At 47.3% G+C, this 21800-nt stretch overlaps 2 protein-coding genes across 2 annotated transcripts; both read left to right on the top strand.

The window, feature by feature from the left end:
- Nucleotides 1–1730: 1730 nt before the first annotated feature.
- On the top strand, nt 1731–5759 carry HOXD3 (homeobox D3; the record flags this gene model as incomplete). The annotated part of the gene is made up of 2 exons (XM_084797411.1): nt 1731–2271; nt 4165–5759. 2 exons carry the CDS (start codon nt 1731–1733, stop codon nt 4920–4922), a joined length of 1299 nt encoding a protein of 432 aa, XP_084653537.1. The 3' UTR covers nt 4923–5759.
- LOC311607335 (uncharacterized protein) lies at nt 5206–11742 on the top strand (the record flags this gene model as incomplete). The annotated part of the gene is made up of 4 exons (XM_084798991.1): nt 5206–5219; nt 7289–7457; nt 10668–11030; nt 11199–11742. The coding sequence occupies 4 exons, from the start codon at nt 5206–5208 to the stop codon at nt 11469–11471; spliced, it is 819 nt and encodes a 272-aa protein (XP_084655117.1). The 3' UTR covers nt 11472–11742.
- Nucleotides 11743–21800: the final 10058 nt, after the last annotated feature.

A 21800-nucleotide genomic window follows, 5' to 3' on the forward strand; every position in this document is an offset into this window, starting at 1 on the left:
GAAACAACACCTACAGCCAAACATCTCCGCGTTCCTGGAACCCACTGAGAAGGGCCCTGGTCACTCATCAAGATAAATTGCACATTCACTTATGTTCTAAAACAAAGTGGGCAACAAAACTACCAAACAAAGGATAAATTTGGAGGGTTTTCTTAACTGATTGGGCTTCCTGATGAAAATACATATGGGGTGTGTGTGGAATCAACGCAGAAGTACTTTGGTTCCTGCGTGTGAATCAGATTGGCCATAAGCTGCCTCAATGCCTCTCAATGCCGATGGCGACGGTGGAAGCCAGAGAGAGTTTTTTGAAAAGAAACTTTGCCTGAAAGATGCGATCAAGAATTGAGGCCAGAGAGCTGACCTGCGAGTTTTCTTTATCAAACAGACAAAAGTGATTGAATGATATTGGTTATACTTTAACTCCTCAGGAGCCTTTCAGAAAGGGTGTGATGAGCATTCCCTCCTCCCATGAAGAGCCAGGGCATACAAAAGGGGAGGAATTTTCCTTAGTTTCCCCATCCTTCTGATTCTGGGTCCATTCATCATGTCATGGGAACCTCTCTCTTTGGTTATAGGTTGGGTGGGAGGTGGGGCAGAATGGAAGGTCCAGAGCAGAGGGCAATAATACTACCTATTTATGTAAAGATCCAAAGGAAAATGATAAAGTCATAACAGCATCATCCAGCACTCAGCCACACTACATGCGTTTCAAAATCTAAGTCCTTTCACTCATCTTCCAGGATGCCCTTTTAAAGGCAATAGAAGGACAAACCAAGGGGTGTGGGGAAATGTAGATGAAAGAAACATTTTTCAGCTTCAAAGTAAGTCTGGGAGTCTTTAAGTCTTCCTTTTTTTTTTTTTTAAACCTCTCAGTTCCTCTACATTGTAGATTTCACAGTACTGCCCCACAAAACCAGCTGTGTGGATTCTCACCCTGCCATCCAAGTGGACTGTCTAGGTCTTCAAAAAAGATGGCGTAATTTTGAAACCAGGCTGGGAAGATACTTTTGGAGGGAAGCTTTGGAAGCTGTGTGTGTATGTGTGCAAACACTATGATTAGGGTTTGGAGGTGAGAGTTCCCACACAGCATTTACAAACCAACCAACCAAACAAAATAACCCCATCCCCCAAAAAACCCAAAACCAACCCCCAAAAAAAACCCCAGGATTATCCAAAGACCAACTGACTGCAACCAGTTTCACCCATCTACTCAATAACCATTTGCTACACTTACTACATGCAGAACATCACACTGAATGTTAGCACTATGTAGATGAGTAGAAACACAGCCCCTCTCTTTGAGGAGATCATAATGTAAGGGGAGAATCAGCCAGTCATAAATGTTTTCCCATGGCAATCTTGGAGAAAGACAATTCTCCAAGAGATTCTTGAGGTGGAGGGGGCTGCCTCCTTGGGTTAAAGCTGAACTCAGGAGAAGGAAAGGTCTTTCCTTACATTTAGGAGAAACTCCCCAACTTTTTCAAGAATTCATATAGATTGAGCCTCATAAAAACCCAGTCCATAGCCTTGTCCACCCTTCCACTTTGAGGTGAGTGGGAAGCCAAAGAGCCTGCTCTAGTCCTTCTGTGTTGGTTGATCTTGCCAGTGTCAGTCCCTCTAGGATCTCTCACTTTTCTTCTTGGCAGGTCACCTGGAGCCTGGGAACTGGCCCAGCTCTCTCAAGATTCAGCAGACACTGGCCTTGGTGGTGAAGGAGACAGTGGTAGTCAATGTTATTTGAGCAGGGTCAGCAGGCCCTGGAGCTTCCTGAGTGCACCATGCAGAAGGCTGCATACTATGAGAACCCAGGACTCTTTGGAGGCTATGGATATGGCAAAGCCACCGACACTTACGGCTACAGTGCTCCTCCTCACCAGCCCTACCCACCCCCTGCTGCTGCCAACTCCCTGGACAGTGATTACCCAGGTTCTGCCTGCTCCATCCAGGGCTCTGCACCTCTCCGAGCCCCAGCCCATAAAGGAGCTGAACATGGTAGCTGCATGCGACCTGGCGCTGGGAATAGCCAGGGCGGTGGCGGTGGCAATCAACCTCCTGGTCTGAACTCAGAACAGCAGCCACCACAACCCCCTCCTCCACCACCTACCTTGCCCCCATCTTCACCCACCAATCCTGGAGGTGGAGTGCCTGCCAAGAAGACCAAGGGTGGGCCCAATGCCTCTAGCTCTTCAGCCACCATCAGCAAACAGATCTTCCCCTGGATGAAAGAGTCCCGACAGAACTCGAAGCAGAAGAGCAGCTGTGCCACTTCAGGTAGCTCTCTGAGCAGATCATCCCTGGATCACTCCCTTCATGGGCCCCAAGAACCTATTGCCAGGAGCCAAGAGACTATAAGGGGCTATAAGGGCAAACTTAGCAACAATATATCTAAACCCCCACTTGGGTAGAAATGCCTGTCCTTTTTAGTGACTTTGATTGGGTACATAGCCTTGCAGAGATAGGGCACCCTTTCGTTGCCGGGGCCATTGCTGGACTGGTCTCATGCTTATTAATATCAAGGTCTTCCTTGTACTGGCATGTTATCTTGCCCTCCAGGCTGTTGGCCATAACTCAGCTTCCCCTTCTACCCAGCAGCCCCTCAAACAGGAAGATAGGCCAGGCATAGTTGTGTACACCTACAATCCCACCACTAGAGGCTGAGACAGGAATAACTTGAGTTCAAGGAGAGCCTGAAAAGCATAGTTAGTTCCTGGTCCCCATTCAGAGACCTTGTCTCAAAACAGAACACTAAGTCAAAACAATACCCAAAACAGAAAAAATTAAAAAAAGAACCATACCTAAATATGTTATAGACATTATTCATTCATTTTATTAAAATTTCCAAAGAACTCTGAAATAGATATGTGACAACATCCTCATTTCCCCCAGATCCCCAGATCCCCCGAGGGGTGGACTTGGATCTAATGAGTATAACATCAAAGCCTTCAAGGCCTACCTGTGAGTCTCAGCCCCCTCTAGGGTATCCATAACAGGGAAGAACATTTCTTTTAGGGGGGACAGAACAATCTGGAACAACAGCAGCTGCCCCTTTCTCACCCTTGATAGGGAGAGCTGAGAAAGACTCCTCTTGGTCCATTGGTAGTTTGAAGGACCAGGGTCACAGTGAGGGGCTGGTGCCTTTCCACTGCTCAGACAGCTGCTTGCTTCTGGAAACGTTCTTGCTTTGTGTTCTTGATGGGGTGGGGGGGGGGGAGAGGCTTATTTTCCAGGTCCAGAGCTAGTCTGAAGCCTGGGATACCATTTGTTATCAGGTCTCTGTTCTGCTGCCTGATGCTCCCCAGGCCATTGCTCCTAGGGGAAAAGTGTCTTCCTGCCTGAAAGCTCCTTCCTCTGCCCCTCCCTCCCTAGCTTAGGCATAGGCCCTCCCTCCCAGGAGAAATCCATTTGTCTTCCCAGTGAAGGAGTGGAGGAGCCCTCTGAGGGGTGGCAGGGGAGGTGAAGCCAGTGCTGAGCCTGCTGCTCCTAGCATTTGCCATATGCAGCATGCTTTCAGCCTGGCCTTGGGATCCCATAAAAGCCAAGGGCAGTATCGTGTGTGTGTGTGTGTGTGTGTGTGTGTGTGTGTGTGTGTGTGTGTGTGTGTTTGTGTGTGTGTGTGTGTTCGCCTCCCTGCCTTTGGGTGCATCTGGCTGGAGTCAGGTGCCAAGACCCTCTGCTCTCTCCTTTGCTCTGTGGACTGTTTGGCCTGTAAACAAACGGGGCAGGCTGGGCCTGGAGCTGCCTCAGATCCCTTCTCATCCCAGTACCCAGCAGCAGAGGTTGGGAGGGAGGGATGCTCAAAGAAGTCTGGCTCTCTTGCTAGGGAGTGTCTCATGAGCTGCTTTTAGCCTCACAATCAAGTCCTTCATGGCCTTTGGGTTGAGATGGGCTAGGACGGAAGGGAAAGAAAAGGCAAGGGAGGGCAGAGATTACAGGGGCAACTGATGGGTAGGCCTAGAAGTGTGTAGAACGAATGCTCCCTCAGACTTTGGCCTCTTTAAAAACAAACAAACAAACAAACAAACAAACAAAACCCCCCTACTTTACTCTAGACTGGGGAGTGGAGGTGAGAGGAGAGGAGGAAAATGGAGACAGAGAAGCATCTCTATCCATTGTGAGGTTCCTTACTCCTCGCTCAGCACCCTCTGTGTCTCCCTCCTTGCCCAGGAGAGAATTGCGAAGATAAGAGCCCACCGGGCCCGGCATCCAAGAGGGTGCGCACTGCGTACACGAGCGCGCAGCTGGTGGAGCTGGAGAAGGAATTCCACTTCAACCGCTACCTGTGCCGGCCGCGCCGCGTGGAGATGGCCAACCTGCTGAACCTCACCGAACGCCAGATTAAGATCTGGTTCCAGAACCGTCGCATGAAGTACAAGAAGGACCAGAAGGCCAAGGGCATCCTTCATTCTCCCGCAGGCCAGTCCCCAGAGCGCAGCCCACCTCTTGGAGGAGCGGCGGGCCACGTGGCTTACTCGGGCCAGCTGCCGCCGGTGCCCGGCCTAGCCTACGACGCACCCTCACCGCCCGCTTTCGCCAAATCGCAGCCCAATATGTACGGCCTGGCCGCCTACACGGCGCCTCTCAGCAGCTGCCTGCCACAGCAGAAGCGCTACGCAGCCCCCGAGTTCGAGCCCCACCCCATGGCGAGCAACGGCGGAGGCTTCGCCAGCGCCAACCTGCAGGGCAGCCCCGTGTACGTGGGTGGCAACTTCGTCGACTCCATGGCGCCCGCGTCCGGGCCGGTTTTCAATCTGGGCCACCTCTCGCACCCGTCTTCGGCCAGCGTGGACTACAGCTGCGCCGCGCAAATCCCTGGCAATCATCACCACGGACCGTGCGACCCTCATCCTACCTACACAGATCTCTCGGCTCACCACTCGTCTCAGGGACGCCTGTCCGAGGCCCCCAAACTGACACATCTGTAGCGGTTACCGCCGGCCTGGCACAATTACCTAGCTGGTTTTGGTGGCAGGGGTGGTGGCGGGGCGGGGCGGGGCCCGAGGGGCAGCTCGGAGGACCCCCCCCCCTCTCCGATCTATCTGGCTTGGCCGAAGCCTCACAAGTGTGCTGGGCTTCCAGCGGCCGGCCGAGGGTGATGCGACTGGGCCTCCCCTCCTTCGGGTTACTCGCCATAAATCAGCCGCAAGGATCCTCCCCTGTAAACCTGACAGTGCCATACACTGCCGACCGAGGGACTCTAATCTGGTAATGGTGTCCCTAAGGTAAGTCCGAGACCCATCCGTGGCGGCGTGTCCTGAAGAGGGACCAGCGCCAGGAATATCCGGGGCCTGGCCCTTCCGTCTAGCTTAGTTTCAGAGACCTTAATTTATAATGCTCCTTCCCCTCCTATAAAGATTGCATCGGACTAAAACAATCTGTATTTATTATTTGAAGCGAATAATTTCGTTCCCCTGATTATTTATCCTCGTCTTAATGTATTTATGTGTATATTTGTAGAATTCTCCAGCCGGGCCTAGGTACACGCTCCCAGACCTTGGGGGCCACATTTCACCTCTTTAGTCCCCTTGGTTTGAACTAGTTGAGAAAGTAGTTTTGAACAGTTGTAACCGTGGCTGGTGTTTGTAGTTGATGTAAAGGATTGAGAACACAAATGGTCCTTCATGGGTAGAGTCAAGCAGCCCGGTGGCTTACGCTAGTCATTTCTCAACAGCCGAAGCCCTCACCACTCGACACAGCTTATTGATTTCAAATTGTCTGGTACTATTTGAACAAACATTTAGAATAAAAAAATTTTTTTCTCAGTTGGAAGTGTACCTGTGTTAATCACACACGTTTGCAGGCAGATCACTCTGCATTTATCTCGCTTGTAAGACCCAGAAAAATAAAAGAGAACCCTCCAAAAATATTTTATTTATTTGGAGCCTATTGTACAAATTGGCATGGATAAATTTGATTACATTATAGCTATTAAGATTGGATGGCAATAATTAAAGGACATAAACCGGGAACTATTCTAAGTGGGGTGGTTGCAATAGGGCTTTCAGGAAGCAGCACCTGCAGGGCTCCTTTTACTTCTTTCTGTTACATGATCGTCACACGGGGGAGGGTGTCATTTTTTGCATTAAATAATAAAAAAATTAGACTTTGGAAAAAACCCTGACAATCAAAGAAAAAGCGTAAGAGAAACAGGAAAAATTAAGCTACGGAAAGCTAAGGTGCGGCATTATAAACAGAAATGATCATGTAGAGGCAAGCACCCAGGCTTTTTTTTTCTCTAGAAAATGCTCTAGAATTTTTCCTTAGTAATGGTCAGTAGTTCACATCTAAAGAAAACAAACGTCCTCCATAATGTAAAATAATAAAAGTTTCATTAATGGAATATAACACATATAAACACCTTGTTTGCTCTTGTTTCTTTGTGCAAAACGGGCAGAAAGTCTACAAAATTTATAATCGTTCTGTAAATATTAGTGTGGCTCTAGCTAGGGTCGGGCACTTACACCCACTTCTACAGAAGGGGGCACTTGGAATAAAGGCCTTCAGACAAGGTTCAGTTATTTTGTATTTCAGCAAAGTTCGCCCACACATCTCTATTTGGCTTGGCAAATATGCAACTCCCACTACCAGCCTGGTGACACGAGGTGGAATTCCTATTGTGTGGAAATAACTTCTACTCCTCTAGTGGAGCAGCAATGTTTTCTACTCGGATGTTTGTGTTTTGCTCAGTAATGATGGCTCAAAATAATATTTAGTTTCCTTGTTCCTTTGTGCTGTTTTAAAAAAAAATGGCATGTTAGGCTGGGGGTAAGAGGGGATATTCTTTAGCTAAATTTGACTATCTGAGCAAGTATAAAGTATATATGTTGTAGAATTGTATCAACAGAATAAATGACTTCAATTGAAGGCATATTTTACCCACTCTTAAGGCTTAACATTGTTTTCTCGGGAACTTGCATTCATAGGCAGAATTTATAATTGTAAGAAATTATTTTTAGGCTATTAAGAAAATCAAAGAAGAACTAGCTGCCTTGTCGGGATCACAACCGCCTTTCTTAACTGGCTAAATAGTAAATAGATGAATTGTCAGGCTGTTTAGATTCAATCCGGCTTCTCTCATCTCCTCTTCATACCATAAATAATAATAAAAATACATAATGCATCACGGCTCCAGGCGTTTCCCAGCGCGGTGTGTTACCGCAAGAGTATCTGCTGAGTCTGCGGGTGTCTGCAAAACCCCAAGTGTCATCTGTGGCTTAGGGTTTCATGGATTAGACTTTAAACAGTGTCTAGCCCAGCTGACATCAGCTTCCTCTCACACATAAGCTCTAAGGAAGTGTCAGGTTGGGGGCTCCCACTCTAGGCAGCCGCACAGGCCCAGCTGTGGAGTGAGGATATTGGAAGAGGGGGGAGGGGCCGCTTCGACCAACTCGGCCGCCTTCTGCCACCTCCTGAAGTTCTGGATACTTCAGAGAATTGCTTGGTTCTTTCATGCCTCTAACGTAAGTCACGTGATGGGCACACTCACTCCTAGGGTGGGTGGGGGCGGCGGCGAGTTCTGGGAGGGCGCACTCCCACGCGGCCGCCCGCCCGAGAGAGCTGGGCCCGCGGCACAACCATTTAAAACTTCATAAATTATAAACAAGCCGCCTTGGCCTTCGCCATAAATTCCGCTCCTCTTGAGCTTGCAATTAGTGTTAGGAAGCACCGAAATCTAAACACAACCAAACGCTCTCTGAAGGGCCCAACTGCCCGAGGTTGCAAGCCTTTATTTATTTCCCGGTGCCACCCCCTCTGCACCCGAGGTTTGCACACAGTCACCTCCTCCCCCGCCACCGCGGGCAGTACACACTCCGCTGGGTTCCCGCTCAGCCAAGGAAGGTCACAATAGCAGCTCTATCCGCGGAGGCGCCTGCAGCCTCCTCCCTCCTGGGTCTCAGAGAAGCAAAGAAAGAAGCGTGGGGGAGGGGAGCCTGGCCGGCAATGGCGCCCGGGTCTCAGGCCTCGGCTTTCGCTTCAAGGCTCGTGGCAGGACGTGGTGGGGGAAGATGGCAAGGGAAGGGAATCGTCTCCCTAGCTTGTCTTTCACCCAAGACGCATGCTCTGGGGCAGTGGAGCACTGAAGCCTCACTGTCCGGTTGAGGATGGGGTCTACCCGAAGCCCACTAGCCTTTGTGGCAGCGGCTTTTCTTTCTGGTCCTCTGCAGAGAAGGTCTTAGCTACAGCAGGGGGCTATGCCAGAAGGGAGGGACACCCTAGCCTCTTGGGGAGGGGGGGCGGGGCGCGGGTGTTGGTCTTGGGAGGTCTTCCTCTTTTACTGAAAAGGAGGGATGGCTTAGTTTTAGCCTTGGCCAGCCCTTCTGTTTCCCCTTAGCTTTTGGGGCGTGTGGGGGTTGGGGATTGGGAAGGTTGTTTGTGGATCCCCGTTAGATTAGAAGAACATCAGATCTGAAGGAAAGAGAAAGAGATCAGGCTTACGGGTGGTAGTCGTTTGGGCATTCCTGGTTGTTCAGCCCAGGCCATCAAATGTGGATTAAAGTAGGATGCCGGGTAGAGGTGTGGTCCTGCTGCAAAACAGAGGTAGGGGTGGAGGAAGAGGGAAAGTTTTCCTTGCATCCAAGGAAACCTCAAGATCCATTCTGGAGTGGAATGCTTAGACCCAATTGAGTTGGCCTGGGGCGGGGGGGGGGGGTTTGCTGTAGAAAGCCCTGGAGAGGAGTAGCCTGGACCACTGGTAAGGATGCAGGAAAGGAGGATCAAATAGACACCCTGCCTTCTGGCTCTCTGACCAGAACCTCATCCAGGGCCTGACATAACAAAACCCGCCTCTGATGGAGTCATGAAGCTAGCCATCCATTTGTGCCATTTCTTTGAACAGGCTTTCAGATGGGAGACAGGGGAGGGGCATGCAGCTGGTACTCCCCCCTTTTGGTCCAACCCCAAAGCCCGGTCCCTCTATCAGCGAGCAAAATTGGTTTCTGAGGCCCCAGAGGCCGCTAACCTTGCTGAACAAGAGTTTTCCAATTTCTGTCTATAAGAACTACTAAGAGACAGTGATTTCCTACACTAGCTACCTTCCTTCCTCCTCCACTCTATACCACCCCAAAGGCCCTTGAGTGGAGAGCTCTTCTCAGCCAGTAGGCTTGGAAGGCCAGGCCCTCCATCTGTAGAGGGTTTTTTTTTTCCATTAGCACCTGTAAAGAGGAGGATGCAAGTGGATGTTTGAATAACAAAGAAGTTAATTCTTCCTTCTAATAACAACTGCTTGAGTCCCCCCCCCCCCCCGGGTGTGTACAAGCTTGTTTACACCTTCAATAGTCAAAGGATTGTCACAGGTCTGTTCTGACTTTTCCAGGAGAATTTGGTTAAAAATTTCCTTCTGAAGTCAAGAATCGGGAAATCTCGGTTTACAGGTCTGGGAAAATCCTCTTCATTTGCGAGTTCTTGACAAAACTTTGGTCCTTCTTTGAGAAACTTGAAGAAAATAACACAAGTCTATGAGTATGTGAGAGGCAGGAAGCCCATTACCTTCCCCCACACCCCCACCTCAGTTATTTTTTTTCATCACTCTTGGGTGTTGCAATTTCCCAGGAAGGATATATTTAGAACCTGGGCCAACAGACCTCTGGGTCTTGGGACACTTAGCAGGTGGAGACTGAGCTGTCCCCGTCCAGCCTTACCTAACCCACATCTTCTTTTAGATTTTTCTCTCAGAAGGCCTGGAATGGACAGTAAAAAAAAGGTGGGTGAATCCTCTGCCCTCTGTGACAATCTTTTGGATATTGAAGGTGTAAACAAGCTTGTACACCCCCCCCCCCGGGGGGGACCCAAATAAGGGAAACATTTGTTATTAGAAGGAAGAATTAACTTCTTTGTTATTCAAACATACACCCACTTGCATCCTCCTCTTTACAAGTGCTAATGAAAAAAAAAAAGCCGTGTTAGGGCTGAGGGAAGTGGGTGACAGGAGAGGGCCATCCCTTATGCCTCATTGTTACCTTGTTTCCTACTCCACTACAAATGTTCTTACCTTTGGGGTCCAAGGTCGGTGTCAACCGGACTTATAAACCTGGCCTGAAGCCCTTTCCTAAACATTTCCCTCAGGTCTCCCATCTTGCTTGTCAAGTTGCAGAGTTCACAGACAATCCATTTTAGGTCAGGCCCAGGGTGAAGCAAACCGAACAGACTTCCCCCAAGGTGGAAGGTCCAAGGCACAAGGGTGCCACCATGCCACCCCATCCACTCCAGTCTGAGAGGTGGGGGCCATTGCACGTGTCTTCTTGTTCTACATCATGTGATAATTAATTTAAAAAAAACAACCTAGGAGTTGAATTGATGGTAAGTAAATATGGTGGATGGTAAATATGCACTCTACCACTAAGCTGTACCCACAGCCTATGGCGAAATACCTTGACTGGGTCCTTTGGCTAGTTCTGGCTCATTTTTCAACAAGGTCTGGAAAAATCACCAAAGTGGGTTTTAGCATTAGAGAGGACCAGAGGAAGAGGAAACCCTCTTATGAGGCAGGATTCACGGAGAATTTTGGTACAGATACATAGCTGATGGACCAGGGGAGCAGAGACTTAACCCAGGCTGGGAGGGCCGTGGACAAGACCCTTTCTGAAAGAAGCGAGGCTGGAAGATCCTTTAATGGCTCTATTGTTCACAGCCTTGGCCTGCAAATACCGTAGCCCTCCCCGCCTTCTTCCCAGGGCCTCTCAATAAAGTGGGTCGCGCCAGGAGAGCTCTGGGGAGTTGGTCCCAGTGTCCCTCACTCCTGTGTGCCATTCCTTGGAGCAGCGCCGACGCCAACCCTGCGCCTGGCAGGGAACACAAAGGAAGCTTCGACTCGGGACCCCGGACCTAGGGTCACTGTAAGCAGGAGGCTGGTATGGTTTCCAGTCTCAGAGCCCCAGTCGCCCGAGAGAACAATAGTCGCCGCCTGCCCGGGAGGTCGGGAGCTCAACACAAAGCTCGCTTGGTTTGCGCCGCCACGAGAAGCGGCCGCTGATCCGGCTACCGCCGCCGGCCCGGTGTTCCCGCATCCACAGGGAACTCTCCGGGAAAGACAAACGGTGAGTTAATCACCCTACCGGCTGGCGACCGCGTCCTCTGAGCCCGCCCTGTAGGCGGGATGAGGAGTGGGGTTCCTCTGTGTGTGTCTGGGGTGGGGGTGGGGGGCGGGAAAGGTTAGTCCTATTAAGAGTTCATCAATCACCTGTTGTGCACTTTTTGCTCGACAGCGGTTCCTCCTACTTTGGAGCAAGTCTGGGCCAGCTGGGAGCCGACCAAAAACCGCAAGCGGAGGAGACGCTGGCGCTCTGGGTGAGCGCGACAAACAGCCCCACACTGGGTCACCAGCAGCGAGGACAGCGCTCCAGACACGCCTGAGGGTCGGGTCGGGGACGTCTCTGCGCGGCACCGGAGGGGAGGGCCACCACTCCCTCCAGAGCTCTAAGCGCAGCCCACTAGCAGGGACCTCGAAATTCTTCGCATCAAGCCAACACCCACGCTAGCCTCTGACCTATTGTGACCCAGCATTTCCCCGCCTACATCAGTGACATTCAACATAGGCGGCTCTATTCCTAGAAAGAGAAACCTGCCCTCTCTGAAGGCAGGACTAGAAAATTCCCAATGAATCAAGGTTTCTTATTGACCCCAAGTCAGCCTGCAGGGCCTCCATGCGTGGGAGCAAGTAGGTTAGGTCAAGGCTGCTATTGACCTTGGAGTAAACTTGAATGCCATTTAAAGCTACAATAAAAGTATGTTTCTTTCTCGTTTAATGTAGCAACGAGACTCAAGTGTTTTTACGTCAGCTTTTTGGAGGGTTCATTTTAGTAAAACCGTAAAGGGAAGCTTGGAAGTTTCTAGGGAAGGTCGTATATCTTGGAGTTGGTTGCAACAGGTGGGTCTGGCTAGAATAGGTGGTGACACATTCCTATGTGACTTCTGGAGTGGCAAGTGCTCTCTGTAAAGTCCGAAAGCTTTGGCCTAGTGCCCCTTGTGCTCTTTTCTCTGGTGGCACTGGCTGACATGTTTCTTCAGTTGGGTGAGCTGCATTGCTCAGTCCTCATCAAAGTCCCAGCATTGTCCTCCATTCCCCCAGGCTCCTTCTTTGCCTCATTATTTTGGGTGGAAATTAGGTTATTTTGGAAAAATGTCCTACTACCAGTTTGCTTCAGGCAGAAAGTGAGGCAGTTAAGCCTCAACCCACTAAGAAATAAAAATACTATTCCAAGAACAAAACCAAAAACAAACAAACAACAACAACAACAAAAACAAACCCCCCCTACACACAAAAAAACCCCCACCAAAATACTAATCCTGCTGTTCTTGTTTTAGTTTGTTCCTTCCTTCTGATCATCCATCAAGTCCACTGAGCAGTTCCTGTGTGCACTAGGCTGTGCTGTGGGATACAAGGCTGAGTAACTAACAGCTTGTGCCCTTCAATCTAGTGAAGGAGAGAGATCCTCCTAAAAGCACCGTAGTGTCAAACCACTACAGTATTTTGGGTTCTTGAAGAGTTTAGAGTTTTTCAGGTCAACGAAGAAAGGACATGACAGGCAGAGAAAGCAAAAAACAAACAAACAAACAAAAACAAAGAAAGAAAAGAAAAGAAAGAAAAAAATGAAAGAAAAGAAAAAGCAAGGAGAATTGTTTGGAGTAGGGCACCATGAGTGGGAAGAAAGTTTCTACAAGCTTTGCAGAAAGAAGTCTGGAGCTCTGCTGGCCACAGCAGCTGCTGAATCAGGTATTAAGCTGGGAGGAGACGTTCGTTACCTGACTGGGGACACTGTACCTAACTGGAGAAAGGAGGTCGTTAGGTTTAGAGAAAGTAACAACAAGGTTGAGAAGAAAGGGCGTTTAAGAGGTTGGACGGACAGGACTTGGCAATAAGCTGGGTGAGTAAAAGAGGAGCTGAGGCAATGCTTCCTAACTTCCTTTTTTGAGGGCCTGAGTGGGAGTCAGGCCATTAACTACAAAGAATAGAGGAGCAGAAAGAGAATACAAGGGAAGGACTCTCACATGCTCACTTCAGGTCTGCATTGTTTTCCACTTTGCTGCTGCTGCATTGCAGGAGCCGATAAGCGATTCACTTCATCTTTCTGAACTTCACTTTTATCAATGAAACAGGCATCAATAAAGATATCTACCTCATAGATGTAAGGGTGTGTGTGTGTGTGTGTGTGTGTGTGTGTGTGTGTGTGTTAGAATTGCTATCTTCACCAGACCCAAGCAAATGTTCTCTATAAAGCTAAAACCTAGGGGAAACACACGCCCACCCTCATCCTCCTGATCAATACTTAGGTCCTGGGTGGCCACAGAGAAATCAGTCCCAGGGAAATTAGAAACACCAACACCCTACTGCTTCCCTGATATAGAATCTAAGCTAATGGTTAGGGCGAGGTCAGATCAGATTACTAATCAAAGGCCCCTCCTTCCAGTGGGGTGCTCTCTGGAGAATTCACATAGCAATGTGGTCTTGGGATCAGACCACTAAAGAGGAGGCCTCTTAGCAGACTTCAAAAAGTGTGTGTGTGTGTGTGCATGTGTGTGTGTGTGTGTGTGTGTGTGTGTGTGTGTGTGTTCAATACCATGTCTATCAGAGGACGCTAAAGTGCCATATGTTTTGTGAGGAACAGTATAGCACAGGAGAAGCTTTGGGCATCTGACCTTGGCCATTCACAGGGATGTGGCTACAAGTTGCTTGTCTTTTCTGTACTAGTTATCATCTGTGAAACAGATCAGATAAGAGGGAAAAATGACACTTTATGGGATGCTGTAATGGTAAATAAAAGATGAAAATTTCTACTTATCAGATTAAAAAAAAAGCCAAGCCTTTCATATCCCAATGATTTGGTAAGGGCATAAGGAGACAGGAACTCTGATCAGTTAGTTAGTTACTGAAATATAAGACGAGTTTTTGTTTTGTTTGAGACAGGGCCTTTCTTGATTGCTCAGACCGTGCTTTGTACTCTTTCTTTTTAAAAAAGATTTATTTTATGTTACGTGTATGACACTTGTTTGACTGTAGACATGTGCACCACATGCCTGGTGTCTAAGGATTTTGTAAGAAAGTTTGAATCTCCTGGAAGTGGAGTTACAGACAGTTGTTGACTGCCATGTGGGTGCTAGGAATCAAACCAAAACCCAGGCTTTGTGGAAGACCAGAGGCAGGGGCTTTTTGTTTTTGTTTTTGGTGTTTTGTTTGTTTGTTTTGTTTTGTTTTTGGAGACAGGGTTTCTCTATGTAGCCCTGGCTGTCCTGGACTCACTTTGTAGACCAGGCTGGCCTCGAACTCACAGGAGGCAGGTGCTCTTAACCTCAGAGCCTCTGGATTGCACTCTGGATCCTTCCTCTTGAGTGCTGGAATTACAACCATGTACAGCAGTCATATCTCTCTCTACATTGTTTCACTTTTGTTGCTTGATTTTTTTTTTTTGAGACAGGATTTCTCTGTGTAGTCCTGGTTGTCCTAGATTCCTCTTGTAGACCAGGCTGTCTTCGAACTCACAGAAATCCATCTGCCTCTTTCTCCTAAGTGCTGTGACTAAATGCCTGATCCAGCCACTACCGCCAGCCTTGCTTCCCTTTTAGAAAGAGAAACTTAGCAAAATTCATTAAAGATGTCGGTGCATACACACTTTGACATAGTATTCAAGTTTTGTTTTTGTTTTTGTTTTTGTCCAACACAGGGTTTCTCTGTGTAGCCCTGGCTTCCTGGAACTCACCCTGTAGACCAGGCTGGTCTGGAACTCTTAGAGATCCACCTGCCTCTGCCTCCCCAATGCTGAGATTAAAGCCATGCACTACCACCACCCACCTTCAAGAAATTTCTTAATGGGTAAAAATTGTATATGTGTATTCTTTTTTTTAGCAAAATCAACTTACACAGTACACAGTAGAACAGTATAAAGTTTCAAAAGTTGGCTGGGAGGCTCCGTGTGGACTTTGTATGGAAAAATTTTAAGATACAATAGAGGAAAAAGCACAAGTGTCACAGAGCCTGTCCACCAGGACGTCATTGGGTTAAAGGTGTGGTGAGACATGAACTGTTTGTGTATAAAGTGTCTCTGAGGGGCTGGAGAGATGGCTCAGTGGTTAAGAGCACTGGCTACTCTCCCAGAGAACATGAGTTCAACTCCCAGCACCTACATTGCAGCTCATAACTGTCTCTAACTCCAAGGTCTGACACCCTCATACAACACATAAAAAATAACAAGCAAAGTTTTTAAAAAGTGCCTCTGAAAAAATATTCATGAAATGAATAAAATTGGTTGCTTATGTGACGAGGGACCTGCTGCCTGGGGACAAGGGTAGAAGAAAGACTCCACTGTATTCTCTTTGAATGAGCCACACAATTGTCAATTTAAAAAAGAAAGCAATTAGCCTGGGTAGTGGTGGCGCATGCCTTCAATCCCAGCACTCAGGGAGGCAGAGGCAGGCCTGTGAGGCCAGCCTGGTCTACAGAGTGAGTTCCAGGACAGCCGGGCTACACAGAGAAAGCCTGTCTCAAAACACCAAAAAAAAATGTATTACTTATTTAAAAAACAAATTACTTATTTAGAAAATAATGATACAAATAATAATTACTATTATAATAGGTGCTGGGCATGGAACCTCAGGGCCTTGTGAATGCTAGGCAAAGCTCAGTACTACAGAGCTACATCTCAACTGTCAAAGCGATGAATTAGGAGCTGAGAGATGGCTCACCAGTTAAGTGCACTGGCTGCTCTCCCAAAGCATCTGCATTTGATTCCCAGCACCCACACAGCACTTAACAACTGTGTCTGCAGTTGCAGGGGATATGATGCCCCTGTTCTAGGCTTTGTGGGCACTGTGCCCATGTAGTAAACAAATATACAGACAGACAGAAGATCTATATGCATACAAACACATTATGCAACAAATAATAAGTGGTTAATACATACATATCAAATTGGTATATGTTTTTGTGTATTCATATCTTCTAAAAATATGAATACAAGGCATGGAGAGTTAGCTTAGTGTTTAAGGGCACTTGTTCTTCGGAAAGACTGGGCCGGGCGTGGTGGCACATGCCTTTAATCCCAGCACTCAGGAAGCAGAGGCAGGTGGATCACTGTGAGTTCGAGGCCAGCCTGGTCTTCAAAGTGAGTCCAGGACAGCCAAGGCTAATACAGAGAAACCTTGTCTCAAAAAACCAAAACCAAACAAACAAAAACAAAAGCAAAAACAAAACCAAAAAGACTGGGGTTCAATTCCCAGCACCCACGTGGAGGCTCACAATCCTCTTGGACACCAAACATACAAATGGCATATAGACATGGAAAACAATAAAAATAAATCCTAAAAAACCATGTGTGGTAACGCACACCTTTTATAAATATGAATACAACAGAAGAAAGTGGAAGGCTTTTCACAAATACTGTACAAAAGATAAAGCCAGAAATAGATTTGAAAATATAGCAACCCACCTTCTACATGTCAAACAAATAATGCCATGGAGAATGGCATGGTGAGAATAATTTTTTCCAGTGCTGGACAAGCATTCTACCACCAAACACACTCCAACCCTTTTGCTAAGAAAATTCACAGCATATGACAAAGGGTTAACATGCAAAACTAATAAAGAAAAGACACAAACATTCTAATAGGAACTTTAAAGCAAAGACAGGCCATCTTTTTTTTTTTTTTTTTAGATTTATTTATTTTTAGGTATACAATGCTCTGCCTGCATGTATGCCTGCAGGACAGAAGAGGGCATCAGATTACATTATAGATGGTTGTGAGTCACCATGTGGTTGCTGGGAGTTAAACTCAGGACCTCTGGAAGAGCAGCCAGTGCTCATAATGTCTGAGTCATCTCTCCAGGCCAAGACAGGCCATCTTATGTTTGTTCCTGTTTGTACTTGCTCTACCCAATGGAATCCACTTAGGGTCATTTCTTCCAGGGTTCTGATAATAGTCAACCTCTAAGTGAAACTTGGGGATCCCTTGCAGATTCACTTCTGCCTACTCTTGTTGGAGAGTCAGGGTAGACTATATAAGTCTAAGACACAGGGTTAGCAAATATGTCCAAAGGGAGAGAAGCTCTCCCAGAAACGAGGGCATCTCCTTCGCCACTATTCTGCCTGGTCAGGATCAAGAGTGCCATAGTGCCAGTGTGAAGAAAGTGCTGTCTTAGCTCTTCCTTTGTCCAGACTGTAGGAAGGCAATGGACCGGAAAGCCCAGGCACTATCATTTTTGGTAGGATGGCATTCTCTTTCAGCTCATGAGTAAAGCAACATTCTCCCTAAAACCAAGGGTTTAATCCAGTCCATGTCTAAGGTATCTTTTAGCTTTGCCCTCTTACACTGTGGAAGATCATCTTTTAGGCAGAGGAAGTTAGGCCAACATCTATTTCACCCCTTCTGGATCTCTGAGGGTTAAACACTCCTTCCAGATAACTTGGGAGGAGTTGAAGCTCCCCCCCCCTCGCACCCCCAGTCCTCAGCCCTCTCTGTCTAACTTTGCTGAGGAGTGGAGGAAACACAGCTCACTTCCTACCCATCGGAGGCGAGCTAAGGGAATAACTAGCAGAATGTGGTCAGTCATCAGAAAACACTAACTGCCTAGGAAAACTCGTGAGTTTACTGATGACCACTTCTTCAAGATTTACTTCTTCGTGTATTCATTACCGATGAATATATTTGTGTCTGTGTACATAGAAGCGCACATGGGTGTGTGGTGCCCAAGGAAGCCAGAAAAAGGAATAAGCTCCTCCGAAGCTGGAATTACAGGCCACTGTCAGCCGTTCAATATGAGTGGTGGGAGTTGAACTCAGGCCTACAAAAGCAGCAAGCATTCTTTTGTTTTTGTTCTTTTTTTGAGACAGGGTTTCTCTGTGTTAGCCTCGGCTGACCTAGACTCGCTTTGTAGACCAGGCTGGCCTCGAACTCACAGAGATCTGCCTGCCTCTGCTGGGATTAAAGGCGAGAGCACCACCGCACCCAGCTGCAGCAAGCGTTCTTAACCTCTGAGCTCTCTGGCCCCAAATGAGTGCATCTGTAAGGCATTTTCTGGAGCCGTAGACCGTAGGCCATGGAGACGTAGGCTTGACCCATGACATTGGTTTTTCTACACTGCTATGCAACACACTTGTAGACACTGTTTGGGTATGCTCCTGTCAGCTAGCCAGGTGACTCGGCTCCTTCACTTTGCTCACCACAGAAGCATTTCCTGTCTGCTCTGTTTGCCCAGCTCCAACTTCCATAGCAGAAATTTTCAAAGTGCAGTTTTGAGTATCTGTGGTAAGATCACCCAAGAGGCTCGTTAAAAATAAATATTCCTGCTGGAGAGGTGTCTCAGTGGTCAAGAGCACTGTCTGTTCTTCCAGAGGACCCGGGTTCAGTTCTCAACATCATCCACATGGCAGCTCACAACTGTCGGTAACTACAGTTTTAGGGGACCCAACACACTCACCCGGACATGCAGGCAGAACACCAATGCACATAAAAATAAATAAATCTTAAAAAAAAAAAAACCAACTTACTTTTCATTTTAAGCCAGACAGTGGTGATGCATGCCTTTAACCTCAGCACTCAGGGAGGCAGAGGCAGGCAGACCTCTGTGAATTCGAGGCCAGCCTGGTCTACAGAGTGAGTTTTAGGGAAGCCAGAGCTAAAACAGAGAAACCCTGTCTTGAAAAACTGGAAAAAAAATTCCTTAGCAGGACCTGTTGGGCTAAAATCTCCCGTAGTAGGCCAATGAAGTGTACCTGCAGGCAAGCCATGGGGGCGGGGTGTGGCGGGGGCGGGGAGGGGGGGACCCTTTCACAGGGGCCCTTTTAAGACCATTGGAAAAATGTAGATGTTTACTTTATGTTTCATAACAGTAGCAAAATTACAGTTATTAAATGGCAACAAAAATAATTTTATAGATGAGGGTCACCACAAATGTATAAGGAATTGTATTAAAGGGTCGCAGCATTAGGAAGGTTGAAAACCACTGCTCTACGGTGATTCCAATAGACGCAAAGCAGTATTAGCACCAATAATCTGAGGATACTCCTAAGCTAGTACTAAACAATGGTAGCACAATTCCACTGTTTCTCTTCTCTTTGTTCTGTGGTGTTATCTCTGACCAACAGACATTTACTAAATGCCTATAGTACGTCAAAAGCTGGCTTGGCCCGTGAGTCTCATCTGCGAGACTCAGGGACAGGCCCGACATTCAGCTGTTTCCTTAGGGAGGGTCCTGTGATCAGACTGCTAAGACGTTCACAATTCCTGTGTTCAGGGCCTCTTCATCTCACCTCTGTCCTTTGATGGTTGAGACACTTGAGAGAACTGTTTCCTAGTCCATTTTCTCTTGGTCTGGTATAAAAGAGAACATCTTGACTCCCTTAATTTACTCCCCCAGGTCATCTTCTCTGCTTTGGATCTATGGAGCTAAGAGTTTGCTCTGAACTATCTCAGAGGGCTAGCACAGTGGTGTTTATGGAAGAGGGTGCCCTGGCATTTCTTAAGATCAACTTTAAGCACAAGAAGACAAGGCCACCGGGAGCCACCACTTCTATCAGAGAAGAAGCAATGCTATTGGAATGGGAGAGAAAGGTAGTGGGGGAGGGTGGGAATGTGGTGAGCACACAGGCTATTTCAAAGCATTCCTACATCAAACACACCCTGGCAATCAGGCCTCTCTGCTGTCACCTCCCATGGAGAATCCACAGCACCAAGACTCAGAGGGGCAAGTGGCCTTTGGAAATTCATGACTTGAACAATTATTAAAATTTGTGAGATCTCCCCACCCCCACCTCATATTCTGTGAACATTAGAGACAAACTCGGTAGTTACTAAAAATATCCTCTATTCACTTATTTTTATGCACATTTCCCCAAATAATATCTTAATATCTTCCAATTTCTCCTCAGATAATTATAAAGTATGATCTGGGAATACAGTGGCTGAGGGCTAGTGTAGCCTGTGTGAGGTTTGGGTGTTCTCTGTCTCTCTCTCTGTCTCTCTTTGTCTCTCTGTCTCTCTCTGTCTCTGTCTCTCTCTGTCTCTCTCTCTCTCTCTCTCTCTCTCTCTCTCTCTCTCTCTGTGTCTGTCTTTGTTGTTTGTCTCTCATGCACACATGGGGGAGAGAGACAGAGACTAAGAGAAAGAGACAGAGACAGAGAAAGACAGAAAGAGACAAAGAGAGACACAGAGAGAGACAGAGAGAGGAGAGATATGTAGTAGACTCAAAGTAAAGCAAACGAAAGTAGAATGAATCTTGTCAGCAGTGAATCTTGTTTCTTTGGGTTAAGGACATAATTAAATGTCCTTACCTAGCACAGATGGCAAACATATAATAAATTTGGGCTAGGCTTCCAACAAATGCTAAGTAACCCACCTCAAGGGCTGAGGATGTAGCTCAGCAGTAGGGTGCTTGCTTAGCACACGCCAGGCCCTGGCTTGGGTGCCCAGCATATCAAAACCAGAATAAAAGAGCCAAGTCTGGAGTGAAGACAGCAATCTGAGCTCTGAAGCATAGGACACCCCTAAGGACTCAAAAGTTAAAAGAAGAGCGAATGACAAACAGACCATAGCTCTTTGTTGTGGGTTTATCACGGAACTACAGTTGGGTCTGGACAAATATTGAACCCTACTACACCCCCCCCCCCAATTCTGATGTCCACTCTCAGCACAACCATGAAAGCAACAACAACAACAACAAAAATAGCAACAGCTACTTCATTTAATTTTAATACACACACACACACACACACACACACATATTAGTAGACTTTCTACTTTAAGCAAAGACAAAAGTCTTCAAAAATTTGCTTCAGGAAAAGCAACTAACGCAGTGCTTTAGGAGGAAGGTGTATTTTTTAGCGGGATTCTACTTCCCACTCAATTTGAAGGACCCTGCACCCTTTGTAGTTTTGTACCCAGTAACCTGTCATCCTTCTGTTCCTAACTCTCAGCCTCACCCTTCAGCCTTCAGCCTTCAGCCTCACCAGCTCAGCCTCACGAGCACAACACCCTTTGGGTGTAGCTTTGTTTACCTACAAGTCCACGTCTCTGAAAGGGGCCCACTCCCTGGACGTGATGCCTGAGAGTGGAATTTTAGGCAAGGGCTCAGTCACTCATTCATAACAAGTGGATCCACAAAGCAGTAATACAAGCTACTCACCATAACTTAGAGCCTGCAATAATAGCTCAGGTTTTCAAGGGCACTTGAATAAACTAAGAGCGTCAGACCCTTTAGACTCTCTGCTATGCAGGCTTGTAGGAACCCACCTTCATTTACTTTTGGCAGCGTGTAAATAAGCTGTATTTATTTAGCTTGGTAGTTTCCCACTGCCGTGAAGAGGAAAACATGAAAAGAAATGCTTAAGGAAGTTGGAAAGTTTGTCAATGTAAAGCCTGTCTGTATAACCCACGTACTCTTCGTTTCCTGTGCCAATTGCACTTTTATTTCCCGTCTCTCTACACTCAGTAAACAAAACCATATTATCAAGGGAGAGAAGTGAGCCCATTAACATCGCGAGCCCTCAGATTTCACTCGCAAGAGACAACGCAGCACTTATCTGATGGAACAGAAGCTTTAATTGCCTTAAGGTACAAGCCAGTCCAAACCTCTGAGATCTGACCAGTCCCCAAGATGCCTTTGCTCCCTCCAGCCAAGAGTCTCTTTGAAAGCGTGTGCAGCGCGCGTGCCAGCCTCCCAGATAGTGCACAGGAGCCTTTCTCTCACAGGGTGGATTTTTTTTTTTTTTTAATTCTGATGACCTCGTCAGAGGGGAAAATCCAACTTCTTTCCCACGAGACAGAAACTTATTTTCTGCCTAAATCAACACTGGCACTATAAACATTTATCCTCACCAGGT

This window comes from Acomys minous, assembly GCF_964271855.1.
Source record: "Acomys minous genome assembly, chromosome: 10".
Taxonomy (NCBI): domain Eukaryota; kingdom Metazoa; phylum Chordata; class Mammalia; order Rodentia; family Muridae; genus Acomys; species Acomys minous.